This window comes from Pithys albifrons, chromosome 16 (assembly GCF_047495875.1).
Source record: "Pithys albifrons albifrons isolate INPA30051 chromosome 16, PitAlb_v1, whole genome shotgun sequence".
Lineage (NCBI taxonomy): Eukaryota > Metazoa > Chordata > Aves > Passeriformes > Thamnophilidae > Pithys > Pithys albifrons.
This window is the reverse complement of record NC_092473.1, coordinates 2,944,283-2,959,984: the sequence shown is the minus strand read 5'-3', so window position 1 is coordinate 2,959,984 and position 15,702 is coordinate 2,944,283. Positions and strand designations below refer to the sequence as shown.

Below are 15,702 nucleotides of genomic sequence, written 5' to 3'. Positions count from 1 at the left end.
AGAGCCCCCAGCCCCTGGAGCCACGGGCACAGCTGGCCCTGCAGCTCCGGCCCCAGTGGCACAGCCCATACCTGGCAGGAACACGTCCACCGGTGGGTCGCTCTCGGAGCGTGTCAGGCTCCGGCTCTCGCCACAGCCGCCGTCCTGCAGCACGTCCTCCACCGAGGGCGGGCGGCCACCACCTGCAGCCAGGCAGAGCCAGACCCTCAGCACAGCCCCCAGCACAGCCAGCACGGCTGCAGATGCTCCCCAGCCCCACTGAGGCCCCAGCACAGCCCCTCACACTGGCCCAGGTCACCACTTCACACCCAGGCTCATGGCCCAAAATGTGCCCATCACTCCTCTCTCACCCCGTCCTTGTGTCCTTTGGGTGCTGACGGAGCACCACAGACCCATCCCAAAGACATGGGGCACATCCTGTGCTCTCACCATGACCCCAGTAGTGCAAGGAAACAGCCCATGGCGTGGAAGGTTCTACTTGTGTAGAGCTTAGAGATGCTTGGCAAATAAACCAGGGAGATCTGTGGGTCTTCCTCCCCCACTTCCCAAAAAAGACCCCAGCACCTTCCCCTGGTGAAGCACAGTCTCAGGGATGGACTTTGGATGTTTCTGAGCTCATGTGTTCATTCCCTCATTGTCCCCATCCCACCACAACAGTGCTGGACACCAAGCCAAGGTCTGGTGCACCCCCAGCCAGGTGTGCACACCTACCCTGCTGCACAGGTGAGGCCTCCTCCATCTCCTCCCCTGCCACGCTCTGTAAGGAGGGACAGCACAGGTTATTTCTGCAGCTGGAGGCCTTTGCTGTGCTGTTCTACTCTCCCTTTCTCTGGGGAGCTGTCCTGGGGACAGGATTTGTTCCAGGGCAGGAGCAAGGGGCCACCCCCAACACTGTGGCACCACAGGCTGGGATGGAGGGGGTTGACAGCCCAGAAAGGCCCAGCTGAAACCCCTGCCCCAAACACTGCCCCAGGATGCTGGGGAAGGTCAGCTCTGACGTGGCTCCAGCTGAGTGCTTTTCCAGCACCCCTGATCCCAAAGAGGTGTCAGAGGGGCACAGGGAGTGGCTACACCCCTCCCCACAGAGCCCCAGGGGTGCATAAAGCAGCTGAGACTGCTGGCTCCAGTCAATGGCCCTTCTTGAGGCTCCTGCCGTGTCCCACAGCCCCCCCAGAGCACACCCTCACCTCTGGAGAGCTGGTCTCCCTCAGGATCAGCTCAGCCCCTCCCAGCGCCGGCTGCGAGTCAGAGTCCTCGGAGAGCTTCTCCTCATCCTCCTCGTGGATTGGGGACGAGGGAGACCGTAGTGTGCTGTGGCAAGAGAAACTCCATTGGCAGGGAGCTGCCAGCACTGCAGCTCCTGCAGGATTTGGGGCAGCACAGACCGTGGAGCTGAACTCCCAGGGCCTTCTGTATCGGCTCCACAGGGAGCAGCAGCGGAGTGGGAGAGCCAAGCCTTTGGCACAGCTTGGACAAATCTGCCTTTGCAGAGGAAAGCAAGAGGCCCAGGTCTGCTCCTCACACCTCCACGGCTCCCTTTCCAGGGGGAAATCTGGGGTGGAGCACAGTGAGGAGTGCCAGGAACAAACCCAGGCTGGTCCCATCTGTGCAGTCCTGCACCCAACACCTACACCCTCCATCACAAGGCCAACTGGGGACCCTTCAGAAAACAACCACAGATCTCAACTCAGCTTTTTGAGCTCTGAAATTCAGGTCACTTCTCTCCCCATTCTCTTGCTCCTGGGGAGCTCCACAGAAAGCTGAAATCCAACAAGATCTGGATGTCAAAAGCAAATTGAGGGACTAAGTGCATTGGGAAGGAGATATTTCCATCCATAGTTTTCCCTGTGAGGGTGGGCAGGCCCTGGCACAGGTGCCCAGAGAAGCTGTGGCTGCCCTATCTCTGGAAGTGTCCAAGGCCAGGTTGGACAGGGCTTGGAGCAACCTGGGCTGGTGGAAGGTGTCCCTGCCCATGGCAGGGGTGGGATGGGATGAGGTTTAAGACCACTTCCAACTCAAACCATTCCATGAATCTGTGATTAAATTCTCCTTGCTAAAAATCCTTTCTTTTGGTGGCACAGCCAGCCTTCAGGACACACAGGCTGTAACCTCGGGCTGAACACAGGGACAATGCCCCAGTTCTCTCCCTGGCACAAGTACTTGCTGGCCTCCTGAAGTTCTGAGTTAGCAGCGACAGGACCAGCCAGATCCCTCTCCCGGCTCCCAGTGCAGTGGCCGCCAGCCCCCAGGGCTCACAGGGAGTGTCCCTGTCCCCGTGCTGACCTGTCTGGAGACTTGCTCCTCTTGCCCTTTGGGTGGCCGCTCTCCAGGGCCCTGTCCATGCCCACGAGCGGGCGGCCGGCGGGAGGGATCCCGTCCACCACGCCGGAGTAGGTGATCTCCTCGTACAGAGGAGCGGAGGGGATGGAGGGGGACACGGAGCGCAGCCCATTCAGCGCCTCCAGCAAGGAAATGGGCTCGTAGCCTGGAGGGATGTTGTCAGAGCTCTGCGGGAGAAGGAGAGGGGATGTTGGGAAACCATCACGGGGCTGAAGCACCCCTGGAGAAGGGAGGCCCCGCTGCCACCGTGCCCTGCCCTCCCAGGCAGCCCATCCCCACAGCACCTCAGCTCCTTCCCCTGCAACAGCCACGCTGCGGATGCCCCAGGCAAGATTCCAGAGCAGTGCCTGAGACTGGGCATCCCAGCAAGCTGGACCGAGGCTGGGCAGCCCCCTGAGGTACTTTCAAGAGCTGGGCAAGGAGGGTGAGAAAGCAGGTTCCTAGAAAGCTGCAATAACACACATTTTGACCTTATCTTCTGAAAGCTCCGCCAGTGGTTCAGAGTCTCTTCTGGCTCAATGAACATCCCACTCATGTTTCCATGCATGGAACATGCAGCTGTTCACAGCACCACCAGTGTCACCAAGGCAGAACTGAAGGAGGGGACAATGTGTGCACCAGCTCAGAGATGGTCCTCAGAGCCTACACCACCTCCACCTCTCCCACGTCCTCAGCTGCTCATGCTGCTCCCTGCACAGTCCCCTCTGCTAAAAGGCAGGAAAGGGATCACAGACCCACTGAACCCTTAAGGGAGGAGGGAAAACCACTCCAATTCCCATATCCTCTATAACTCATGAAGCTGCCACCACAGGGACCCTTGCACAGCCATTAAACCAACACTGGTTTAACTCCAGAAATTCTCCTGATCATAAAGATTTTGTGGACTCAGAGCCTGCAGCACAAACAGGGTTTATGCTGCAATCCAGGAGGCCACAGCCCAAACAAGAGGCAATGTTGCAGCAGCCCAGGCTCCCATTCAGCTGAGCTGTTCCAGCCCTGCAGCCTCAGGGAGGGGGTTCTAGGTTGTACCCAAGATGGCACATTGCTGCTAGGCCTGGCCACGAGCTCCTGCAGCTTCTGTGTGCCCATGTCCCACTCACACAGACCTTACCTGGTGTGAGCTCAGTGCTGAACTGACTCACCTGTGGACACAGGAGGAGTTAGGTCTGATGGGAGGGCAGAACCAGTGGCACTTGGGGACAATCACCCACCCACATCTCAGTATGGGTCCTGTCCTGGAAGTAACCAGCTCAGCTCAGCTGAGCAAGGAATCAGTTCCCAGTTGCTGCCAGCTGTAGCTGGTTAGGCCAAAACCCACCTCCAAAAAAATCTTTCATCTCCAGACAGCAGTTCAGAGGTGCTATTTTGTGGACAGAAAAGTCAGGGAGACAAAACCCTTTGGCTCATAATTGGGACTTTTCCTCCTGCCTGTGCAGACCAAGGCCTGAGGGTTCAAAGCTGCTCATTTTGGGTTGCTGTGGTGAAAGCTCAGCTTCCATGGCACAGTTCACAGACTGGAGGAGGATTTCTCAGCCAGTGGCTACAACACCCTCACTGTAAGTTACTGAGCTTTCCAAGAACCCTAAGACCTCTCTCCTGGGACACTTAAAGCACCCAGGAGCACTGCTGGTCACTGGAGGAGGCTTGCAGAGAGCAGGTCATGCCAAAATTGCAAGAGCCTCCTTACCTGAACCCAGCCTGGGGTTTCTCCAGACCTGACACGCCATGTTCCTTCTAAGACCAAGCATCTAGTCCAGCTTGAGCAGAAGAAAACTGCAGCTTCCTTGATACCGACAAGGGAGTACACAAAGAGGGCACCAACAGAGCCTTCCTGGCCTGGGGCCTCCCTCCCCTTTCCCTTTCCCAGCTCCTGGTCCCCCACAGCTGCCACTCATGCTGTCCCCAGCACAGTGTTCCAGTCACACACTCCCACACCATCCTGTCCCCAGACAGGACAAGCTCCATCCATCCTGTTTCTGTAAAAGCAAACCAGCCCATTGCAGCCAGTGCTCCCAAATGCAACACCTGCTCCAGCTGTGCCTCTGTGTCTGCCTCTATCCCAGCCCCAGGCTGGAAACCACACCAGGATGTGCCCACACCAAACTGCCAAGGGGATGAGGCAAGTGCAGGGAAGCTTCTGGGTGGGCCAAGGGGACAGCAGCTTGCCCACAGTCCTACAACACTGTGAAAACATCTCGGCCAGGGACTATAAATCCCCCAGACTCAGGGCCTGGGGACAGTCCCCAGCAGTCAGACCCTTGTGACAAGCTGCTTCCACCTTGGCTGTGGCCCACAGGCAGACCAGGGAGGCCAGTGAAGGTCCGTGCAGGGGGAGGGAGTGTCTCGCTGACCGTGGGGGCAGGAGGAGGAGTGTCCCAGCCCGGGCAGGGCCGTGGGGCAGGCCCAGCGTGCCAGCAAGCCCCGAGTGTGTGACTGCCACGTGCAGGTGACACCGCCCCAGCCCAGGGCAACCACCCCAGTCCACTTACTGTTCTTACTCCCCTTCTAGGCTTCCTGCTGGGCAGGGAGACAGAGCTCACCTTAAGGGGTTTAAAGGGACGCTGTCAAGAGAAAACCATGTTTTAAAGAGGTTGTTTCTTGAGGTTAGGGACAGGAAGAGGCACTCAGCATCTCCTCACCTCCCTCCAGGTGACAGCACCTGCTTCCTCCACACACCATGCTCTGCTTCACAACAACCCTCAGGGTTTCTACCCTGCCCTACTCCTGAAGGCTAAACCACTGTGGAGGGCAGATGGATAAACCCAGTCTTTTCCTGTGACAGTATCTGTTCCCATGAAAGCCTGTAAGATGATCTAGGTGCAGTTCTCCTCCTCTCTCTGATCTCATGTGTCTCACCAGAGCCAGCTGTGCAACAGCACTGCTCAGGCCATGAGCTGCTGCCCTCACCACACTGGTGGTGCCACTGGGCCCTGAGGCCACCAGCACCACACTTCCCATCCCATACCCCCTCAGCTGTCTCTGAAGACACTTAAGGAGTCTGCAACAGAGAGGCCTTTCTGCTTTCCTGCTGGGAAATGCCAAGGGCATTTCATCAGTGTGCTGCCACACAGATGTGTGAGCAAGTCAAACTGTAACCCCCCTACTCCCTTTTCCCAGCTCCCACCCTGTCATGCCCAGAGCCTGTCACTCTGCTGCTGGGACAGGCCCCAAGAAACCTTCTCAGCCTGAGGTTCCTGTGGATTTGTGTCACCCATCCAGGACCCCACAGCCTTGCAGGGTGACAAGAAAGGCAGCACTGCCGAGGAAGCCCTCGGTGGAGGGTCTGAACCAACCTCCTGAGGCCCCAGGGACAGCAGCCACCAGGCCAAGTGACCTGTGCACCCCCTGCTCAGCCTGTCAGGCTGGGACCAGCGCCCAGGCCTTGCACCTGGGGTCACAAGGTACTTACAGAGTGCTCGTCATGATCAACGCTCTGTGCCAGGACGGGGCTGAACGACACCGGCGACAGAGCCCCCGGCTTCTTCCTCACCGCCCGGATCTGCAGCAGGGCACGGAAGGCTGGGAGGGAACACGGGACAGGTGACTGCACAGCCAAGCAGGGCCAGGCCATGCCAGGCTCCCTGCCCTGCCAGGGACATGTTGTGGGCATGGGGAGCTGCCCTGTGCACAGGGAGCAGCACCACAGAGCACCCCAAAGCCAACAATGGGGTTGGGCTTCCAGCCCACTCATCCAGGCAGGGAAAGGATCTGCTGGTGGAAGGAGCAGTCTGGGCACACACAGTCCTTGTGGAGAACAGGCACAGTCATGGGCCGGGGTCCCTCAGGCCTGGTATTGTACAAGTGTGGAGGCCCACAGAAGTTTCTCTTCAGGGTGAGTCATCACAGCAACACAATAATTAAAACGTGAGCTCGGCCTGGGGAGTGCATGCAAGCTACAGATTGGGTGGGGGCTCATGGAAACCCCTCTGGCTTCACACAGACCCACAAAGCTCAGCCCTGGGGTGCAGCTGACACTGGAGGCACCGTGCCTGCCATGGGCTGTGGTGGTGAGAGGCCCTGCACTGGCTGCAAACCCGGCTGGGGGGTGACTGCTGCACTCCTGCCTCCAGCACAGAGATCCCTTGGTCCTCCCACCACCACAGCTTTGATCTCTACCCCCTGCCCACAGTCCCATCTCTATCTGCAGATCTGTAATATTGGTAGTTCCCCTGTGCCAAGGGCACACACACGAGCCAGACATCTGTTCTGATGCAGCTGTGAGAACTTGCCAGGCATTCCCCAGTTCTTGTTTCACCCAGCCCCTGCAAGATCAGCCCAGAGACAGAGGACAGAGGTACAAATCTACCCTTGCTGCCTCTGCACTCCCCTCTGGGTTCCTATGAAGTCTGACATGAGGGTACTTTCCAAACAAACACAACCTGCTCCCCCTGAAGATGAGACAATGCTGTTCCTGTGTTTTAAGTTATGCTACTCACAGTCAAAGCTGTCTGGCACTTCCTCTGGTAAGATCTTGCTTTTGGTTACTGTATCTTTGCCATGTTTGAACTGTTCAGAATTAGTTTCTCAGGCCAAACATCTGTCTTAGGCTCTATTTTTGTTTTCCTGAGAATTATCAGTTAGAAACAATCAAATACCTCAGAGACAAAGCAGGGGGTAAAACACATGATCTGTCTATTCCAGCCAAAACAAGGGCATTTTCTCAGGAGATTCCTATGCTTCTTATTGAGAAAATGCAGGGAATTCAGCAAATGCTGCATGAGTGTCAAAACAAGTATTTCATTTTTTCCATCTGTTGGGAGCTGAGCAATGCAGGGGCTAAGCAGATCCTCCTAACTGATGGCAAAGCAAAGGACTCCAAATCAACTTATCTCATCTCTGCCTCCTGGTGAAAGCAAAGTCATCAGAAGGGAAAAAATCCAGAAAGTACTTGGACAACCCTCCAGTGGGGCTGGCTGCTGTCTGGGCCAGACAACCTCAGGATACAGCACCTACATCCCCTCCTTTGGGGAATTTAGCATTCTCCACACAAGAACTGCCTACATGGCATCTGTGCCTTCAGATCCATCCCAGGGAGAAGACAAGTGGCCAGGGAGGTGCTGGACAAAGAGCCCTTCTCATGCCCAGATGCCACTGGGAGCAGCAGCACGAGCGAGGCTGAGCCTGGGGTGGGCTGTGTCAGACCCGCTCCCTCTCCCAGCCCACACTGCCCTGGGAGGAGCCTGGCAGGGAGGGAGGGAGGGGTGTCCGTGTGTCCAGGCACACAGGGACTCACGGAGCCTGCAGATGGGGCAGTTGTTGGCCTGGTAGCGCAGGGTGTCGGCACAGGAGTTGCAGAGGCAGAGGTGCCTGCAGGGCAGGATGAGGGTGTCCCGCAGGTCCGACAGGCACACCACGCACTCGTTGCTGTTGTCGCTGTTCTCATCGTCTGAGGGCTGCAAGGAGAGCAGAAACGTTGGCATGGGAATGGGAAGGGCTGTGCCAAACTGCCAAGGGACTCTGGAGCCTGGGAAGATTTCCCACCCAGCAGTCTGTGGGAGAGCTGGCATTCTCTTCTGTCAGCTCTCTGTGGGGGTTTCTGAAGCAGAGCAAACTCCAGTTCCACACTCCAGCTCAGACACTCCTTCCCCCCAAGGCTCTGCTCCGAGCTCCCCGAGGGCCAGAGGCCAGGGCACTGCACTGTGACTGCAGGGCACAGCTGTCCTTCCCCAGAGCCCCTTGGCTGAAGGGTAACCAAGAACAAGCTCTGCCTGCCAGCCTGGTGGCATCAGGGTCAGCAGGGAAGCAAGTCCTTTGGCGCTCTGGCCTTGTTTCCCACACTGAGAGCAGCTCCACAGGGAGCTGCACAGGCAGCAGGTCAGGCTGCCCCAGGGCTGGACAGAAGGAGGCACTCCAGCCATGCCCAACCCAGCTGCCACAGGCACTCTGAACAAGTGACATCTGCATCTCCAGCAGCTTTCCTGTGCTGCCACAAGCTTTGATGCATCTGCAGCAGAACCAGTCTGGGATGTTCATCTGCCCACAACTACCCTGGGAAAAAGGCCTGTGTGCATCCACTCAACATGAATGTGAACACACTCGTGTCAGCCACAGTCGTGTCTCAGTCACTCAGAGCCCACAAACTGGAGTACAGCCACTGATCAGACTGTTGGTGGGAGGAGAAACTCACTCTCCAACCACAAAATTGACACCAGAAAACCCCACAGATGTCACAGAAGTTGTGCCAGAGCCCAGCACGACGATCCATCCCAGGGCACCCTCCACCTCCACCCAGTCCCACTTCATGAGGTCCCTTTGGTCACCAGGGCTCAGACATGCCCAACCATGGCCAACCTTGTGCTGCTGCCACAGCCTCCCCCTGCCTGCTGACTGCCTGCCAAGGCAGAGCCTGCCTGCCCCAGCACATCTGCTCTTCAGGTAGTCTGGGAGGGAGGGAGGGAGGGAGCCTCTCTGCTGCCCCAATCACACAGTTCGCTGAGCGCCACCAGGAAGAACAAAAATGGTCCCAGGCCACAATGTGTGATTGCTGGATCAAGAAAATCATCACAAGACCCTGCAGGACCCAAAAAGAAGCCTTAAATCCTCTTAAATAGGTCCTGTGTAAGAAAAATCTTGGAAAATACTTCTCCTCCTGCCTCTCTCCAGGTGCTACCTGTTGGCACAGGCAGACCACAGGATGCTCTGGGCAGGACATGGCATTGCCTGGAGAGCAAATCCTGCTTGTTTCGCTCTGTGGCTGCTCCTGTTTGCAAATCATGGACCTGTGTGATCCTGAGGCAGCACAGGGGACACTGCACAGCCCAGGTGGCAGCACAGGACAGCTCAGTAAAGGCTAAAACAAAGCAGGCAGTGCAGCAGTTGGGATCCAGCAGCACCTCCTGCCTCAAGATGGGAATGTTTCTGCTTATGGCATTTGCATACACATCCCTTAGGGATGCTGGGCTCCCTCTTGGAGGGGAATGCAGGCTGCTCTCTGGATTCTGGCATGCCCTGGAGAGCTCAGTTCCCTGAAACACCACAGGAACATGCAGAACCCCCAGCCAGGAGGACATGAAGGAGCCACAGGAGCAAAGCACAGACAGCAGGCATGACCGCCTTGACTGCAGGGAGGCCGTGACACACCCCCACAGCTCTCTCTACAAGCCCTAAAATCCAGTGCTCTGAAACACCCACGGGACACTGGGGCCCTTGTCTCCCAGCAATCCCACCCCCTAAGAACATCCTCAAGAGCCTCATGCTGTCTAAAATGACCTCAGCACAACTCCACTGATTGCCTGGGCCTTACCCCAGCCAGACCTGTCATCCCTGGGGCTCCTCTGGTGCCTGCAGGAGTGACACAGACTCAGCAGTCAGTCTGGGAAGCACCTCCACGTTGCCCTGACAATCCCCACAGTTAAGCTCAAAAGCAGGAGGTGCAGGCTGGAAACCCAGAGATCAGGAAGCATCCTTACCTTGGTCTCCTGGTTGTTTTTGTTCTCGATGCCGTAGATCTCCTGAAGGAGGTAGCTCACCCGGTCAACCTGGGGACAACACAACACTTGGCAGTGCCACCTGTTTTGTGACCACCTTCCCTCCCTCCCTGGATCAAAATGTCCGTGTTACACCCACGGCTCCCCCATAGCAACACAAAAGGAAGAGAAACAAACAGCACAAAGCACAGAGAATGAGACAGGAGAATGAGTCTCTCCTTGCTCAAAAAGTAGAGCCCATCCTGCCTGGTCTGAGCAGGGAGCAACAAAAGTGGCCAGCTGGGCTACCAAAATAATCTGAAAAACAAGTACTCTGCTTGTCTCAAGAGATCAAGAGGGAATACACAGCCATTGCTCAAATAATCCAGAGCCAACCAGCCTTCCAGTCCTCTCCTTCTGGGAAGCACTGCTTAACTTTAACCAAGGTGAACTTCCACCCATTTTTACAACCTCAGCAGAGGGGCTGTGCCAACAGCTCCTCACTGGCACAGCAATGGTGGCACATCACCTCCCTGCTCATCCTCTGGGAGCATGAGGAGGGACAAACCACCTCCCTTAGCACGAGAAGCACTCGAGGGACAACCCTACATTAGTGCAGTGTCATTAACTGCCATCCCCAGGCCCTTGGTGGCATCTCTAAAATGGGAGGGGTGGTGGCAGCAAGTGCTCTAGGCAGGGCTGGAAGCTGCTCAGAGCTCCAGCCTGGGGCACAACACTCCTCTAAGCCACAACTTCTGCAAACTGGCAGCTGCCTGCAAAGCCCCCTGGGCAGCTCAGCCACAGCACTGTGGCAAGGAGGGCTGATGGACCCAATCCCAGCAAGGCAAGTCCCTCTGCACTGGGGGTTCTCCAGCTTAGCCCCCAAGTACAGCAGGAGACTCTCAGAGCTGTGAGGAGCAGCCTCTACAAGGATGCACAGAGATACTGGTCCCTCAAGGTCCAGTCCTGTTTGACATCTCATTTATGGGGGGGTTGAGTGTACCCTCAGAAAGTTCACATTGACACTAACGGGTGGGAATGTTGATCTGCTGGAGGGTAGGAAGGCTCTGCAGAGGGATCTGTAACACCAGGGGAGGCTCAGGTTGGACATCAGGGAGAATTTCTTCACAGAAGAGTTGTTAAACACTGGAAGGGGTTGCCCAGGGAGATTTGGAGTCCCCATCCCTGGAGGTGTTCCAGGAAAACAACTGGACATGGCACTCAGTGCTCTGGGCTGGTTGACAGGGTGATGATCAAAGGTTGGACTCAATCGTCTTGGAGGTCTTTTCCAACCTGAATGATCCTGTGATTCTGTGATCAGGAGCCACACAGCAGCTTACCCAGAGCAGGATGTGTTGGTTTGTCTGCACAAAACCTTGTAACATGTAGAAGGGTGAGGGGTTGCCAGGTACCAAACTGACACACCTCACAAGCAGGAGAAGGAAACACTCCCCTGCCACCTCCAGTGGCTGTCCAGCTGACACCATGCAGTGAAGCCAAGCCACCAGGACCCAGTGCTACAACAGCTCAGCAGTCCCAGGGCTCCTGGCACGCCCATGTGTCACTGGCCTCTCCTCTAGCCAAGCCAGGTGCTCAGAAGAGCAGTGGCTGTTCCACAGGATGCCAGTGCTGTGGCAGGAGGGAGCTGCATCCAGCCCATTTGCCCCTGCAGGAATGCTCTGAGCTGGGACACAGCAGAGTTAACACACTCATTCCAGAGTCCCCCTGTGTAACTCAGTGTGGAGCTCATGGACAGTCTGTTCCAGGCCTGCATTTCATGGCCATGAGATCAGCTGTTGGACTGCTGAGCAAAACCCTCTGCAGAGGCTCACAACTCACCCGGGAAGTCTGGGGACAATTATGAGGGAAATGTCCTTTCCTAAGTTGGCACTTCAGAGAGAGGCTTGTTGCAGCACCCTGACTCCTCAGGGGACCACAGTGAGCAGCAGTGAGTGCAGGAGTGCCCAGCCCACAGCAAAGAAAAGGTCAGGCAGGGAGAGACCAAAGTCTCTGCAGGGGTCTGCATTTCTTTTAACTGCTTTCCTCTAAAAATCCTAAGAAACTCATGTCCCAGCAGGGAAAGGGTGAGCAGTGCAAAAGCTCTCACTAGAGAGAACTCCAGTTTTAAGAGAGTGGGAGTAATTAAGATTGCAGTCCTTCACCTTCACACTTCTCCAACCCATCCCACACCACGTCATCCTTCCAAAGCCTCCTGCTGCTATTTACAGCCTCACTGGATGCACACAGGAACCACTGGCCAAGTCCAGGTTATGTTTTTCTGCTGATCCATCTGTTTGTATCTATCCAGGATGAATCTCTCTGAACAGGCTGGTACTTACACTATGACTGATCTCAGCACAAAGCAGTTCAGCTCATGGGCTGCTGCTTCCTGCTCCCAAAAAGCTTTAGAGATTGATGCCCACAGCCTTGGCAAAGGACAAAAGAAAAGCAGGAATGGTGAAGAATGTAGAATGTTATAGAGTGGTTTGCTCCAGACACAGGCTCTACCCCTCTGCTCTATGTTCTTGAGGGTGCAGATGCTGTCTCAGCTGCAGGGGTACTGTGTGTTCATTAACAAGAGCTTCCTTCTATTCGAAAGCCACAGGAGAGAACTTAGAAACATTACATTTTACAGACTGCCAATAATAAAAATACCCACAACCAAACACAGAGTGGGAAGGTTACATGCTCTGCCAGTAAAGACAGACAAGCACTCCCTGTTTCACTGCAGCACTCAGCTAAGCAAGCTGTGGTAGGGTGGGAACTTCCCTGCAGAGCATTTCCAGCAAGGCAGCTCTTCATTTGGGGAGTCTGGAGTGCCCAATGGAGAACAGTGCACACACTGCCTGAGTGTGCACAGTCACCCAACACCCACTCACAAGCTCACACCATGTAAGCACTGGTGTAGAGGTGAAAAAATTAACACCCCCACCCCAAAAAAACCCACCAGCAGGATAAATGAGCAGCTTTTCATCAGCTGACAGTCTCTTCTGATCAGAAAAATCTGTGAGAGAGAAGCACCACTGGCATCACATTGCTCTGCTCCCTCTTCCAGCTGAGGCACAGCTGTCCTGCACGTTCCCACTACAAACCTGCCCTCACACTCAACAGACAACAGACTGCCCTCCAAAACAGTCTGTGACTCTATTAATGTGGGCCCAGCCAGGAAATAATGCTGCAGCACAGCCAAGGGGAGCACCAGGAAAGGGAGGGGACAGGGTCAGTCTGGGACACACAGGGCTCAGAACAGACATCAGGCTGGAGTGGCAACTCCCTCACCACTGGCACTGGGATACAGCAATGGCAGAGAGGGCCACTATTGTCACAAGGCATGGGCAGCTCTGAAGGACAGGCCATGAGCCTCTGCACAGCTCTGGTGAAGCAGACAGTGAATTACCAAACGTCATTTTGATATATGATAACTGAGTCACTGTTTGTGGTTCTTTTCTGACCCAGGGACTGGAAGGAACATCTTAGAGCAAAGAGTGTCTTATTAAGGCACTTAATGACCTTCTTGGTAATAAAAAGGCTTTTAATTCAGATCAATAAACCTGCTCTTCCATCATGAGCAGTCAAACATTTAAAGCAGAAACACAGCACACAACTAAGGATAAAGGGATGACCACCAAAATCTCATCTCTTTCTCCAAGACATTTCAAGCTGACTACCAGGATCACTACCAGAGCTTTTTTCAGAAGCTGAAATCCTTGGCAATTTTATCAGCTTGCAGTTGCTTTTGCATTTTTATCTGTGCAAACTCAGTGTTGGTAAGGCCTTACCCAGCTTCTGCCCATCACACTGGGCTGGGCAGCATTTCAGGCTGCCAGCAGCTCACTGCCTTTGCTTGTGATAGCTGAGCTACTGAGATGAGACCTCAGGTTCTCAGAGAACACCAAACCTTCCCACTGGGTACACTCAGGCACCAGTGGGACACCAGCAAGTCTCCAACCAAGAGCAGACAGAAAACAGGTACTTACAATCTGCTTCTGCTTCAAGGGCTTCACAGAAAAACTGCCATCAACGTGCTGGCAGGGGAAAAAAGGAAATGCATTAAATAGCTGAAATTAAATCAAATGTAAATTTATTAAATAAAATAAATTCAGACTCCTGCTCTGGTGTGTGCTAGCTAAGGGGAGGGGGGCTGTGTAACCAGGACAGCCTGGGGGGCAATCCCTCCCAGCAGAGGTGTGGAACAGGGTATTGGAGCACTCACTCCTTGTCTGCCCCAGTGCAGGGCCAGATGGACTTGGCTCAAGTTAAACCTGGCTGAAGTGGGTGAGAGCACACACAGAACTCCCCTGGCACACTGGGTGCTTTCAGGCTGCAAGCAATCCAGCTGGGCACAGAGCCTGGGGCAGGACTTGGCAGGGGATATTTGTTGACACCCTAAATAACACCCAGTGACAGAGTCACTCGTGAGACCAGAGCCCTGACAGAGCACAAGGCTGAGAACAAGGTTTGTCCACTGGATGGAGTCAGAAACAAGTCACACATGCTGCACATCCTCAAAGCTGTGAGCCTTTCATGCACTCAGTGGCAGCAGCTGGAACAATTCTGTAAACCCTGGTGCCAGAACTAGTGATGGGAATGCTGTGCCAGTTCTACTTTCCCCACCATTCACGAGGGCCACTAAACAGAAAGGAATCAACCCCCTTGACCCAGTCTAGAGAGCAGCAAAGGAGACCCAGGGGATGCTCCAGCAGGACCTGCTGCTGTGAACAGCTGCAGATGTGCATCTGGCTGCTGAAGGAGCTTCAGAAGGAAGGGACAACAACATCCCACCAGAGACAAAACAGTCCTGTTTTCAGGCAAGCAAGTTTCTGCCTTTGGAAGAGCTGCAAGGTCAGACTACACACAGGATCAAGGTTATGTTATTATTGTGATCTTAAAGATACATATAAACAGCAAGTCACCAAGTCTGCCAGTCCTCTGGGGGATCAGCAGTGCTTATTAGCAAGGACCTCCCCTGGATTTATGGATCTACACTTCAAAAGCTGCAATTACTCTAAGGATGGGGAACATATTTTAATCCAACAGGGAGGATGAACTCAACATGTACTCTGCCCTATGACTTTTTATTAAAAGTGAGATTTTAATCTTGTTGTAAGCACTCAGTGGAAGACGAGAAGTGGCTGGACTACAGCTGAGGGATTCCAGTGTGTTTTGGTTTTCCACATCAGCCAGAGGAGGAGACCAGAATAACATCCCTGCCCTAGTGCTGGGACTGCCCACCTCATTTCTGACAGATCTCTAATTGCCAGGAGTAGAAGTACATACAGAGCCAGTGCTCACAGCAGCCTTTGTAACTCATCTTCTTCACAGACCAGGTCCAACAAAAAGCAACCTGGAACACTTAGAGCATCTTCCAGCCCCATGGCTTCCTTAGGACTGACTGTGCTTCCCATGCCCTCTGACTCAGCTCTTCACTATCCACATTATCCACCTGGGAGGAAGAGGAGTAAGAGCTGGCAACTTGCTCAGGGATACAACAGAAACTGAGCAGGAGACAGTGAAGTCATCCACGTGCCAACCTGGAAGTGGGGAATTTCCACCAGCACAGCAGTGCTGCTGCTCCCCTCTACATGCCCAGCCCCTCCTGCCTCACCTCAGCATGTCACTGCAAGAATCACCTGCCCAGGGGATGTGTGTGCAGCATCACCACAACCAGACACAATATGGTGTGATTATGGATCTTTAGAGGGTCCAGGTATCATGGGAGGAGAGTTTGTTATCATGGCTTATGCACACAGCTTGGCTTGGCCTGACCATGTGGGCAGCTACAGCAAACACACCACCCAAAAGCTCTGGATGTTCTAGTTGAGTGGCTTGTTGGAGATTCAAGCTGTGTTGAAGCCACCATGTCTGTCTGGTCCTTTCGTGTTGCTTCTTCCAGTAGTTCTGATTTTCGGCTCTCTAGACATACTGAGCCTTATGAAAATGTCCCCCACACCCCCTG

The 15,702-nt window shown here is 54.7% G+C and overlaps 1 protein-coding gene across 3 annotated transcripts in view; it reads right to left on the bottom strand.

The window, feature by feature from the left end:
* MGRN1 (mahogunin ring finger 1) overlaps positions 1 to 15,702 on the bottom strand; it is a 56,722-nt gene that overhangs the window by 1,756 nt on the left and 39,264 nt on the right. For 2 of the 3 annotated variants that reach the window (XM_071570855.1, XM_071570856.1), the window contains exons 8-15: positions 13,724 to 13,771; positions 9,750 to 9,818; positions 7,574 to 7,733; positions 5,750 to 5,859; positions 2,284 to 2,507; positions 1,188 to 1,311; positions 712 to 757; positions 72 to 182 (exon numbers count right to left, since the gene is read on the bottom strand). In XM_071570855.1, coding sequence (XP_071426956.1) covers positions 72 to 182; positions 712 to 757; positions 1,188 to 1,311; positions 2,284 to 2,507; positions 5,750 to 5,859; positions 7,574 to 7,733; positions 9,750 to 9,818; positions 13,724 to 13,771 — 892 coding nt within the window. Of the gene's footprint in view, positions 1 to 71; positions 183 to 711; positions 758 to 1,187; positions 1,312 to 2,283; positions 2,508 to 4,829; positions 4,902 to 5,749; positions 5,860 to 7,573; positions 7,734 to 9,749; positions 9,819 to 13,723; positions 13,772 to 15,702 lie in introns of all 3 variants that reach the window. The other variant, XM_071570857.1, reaches the window with a different exon arrangement.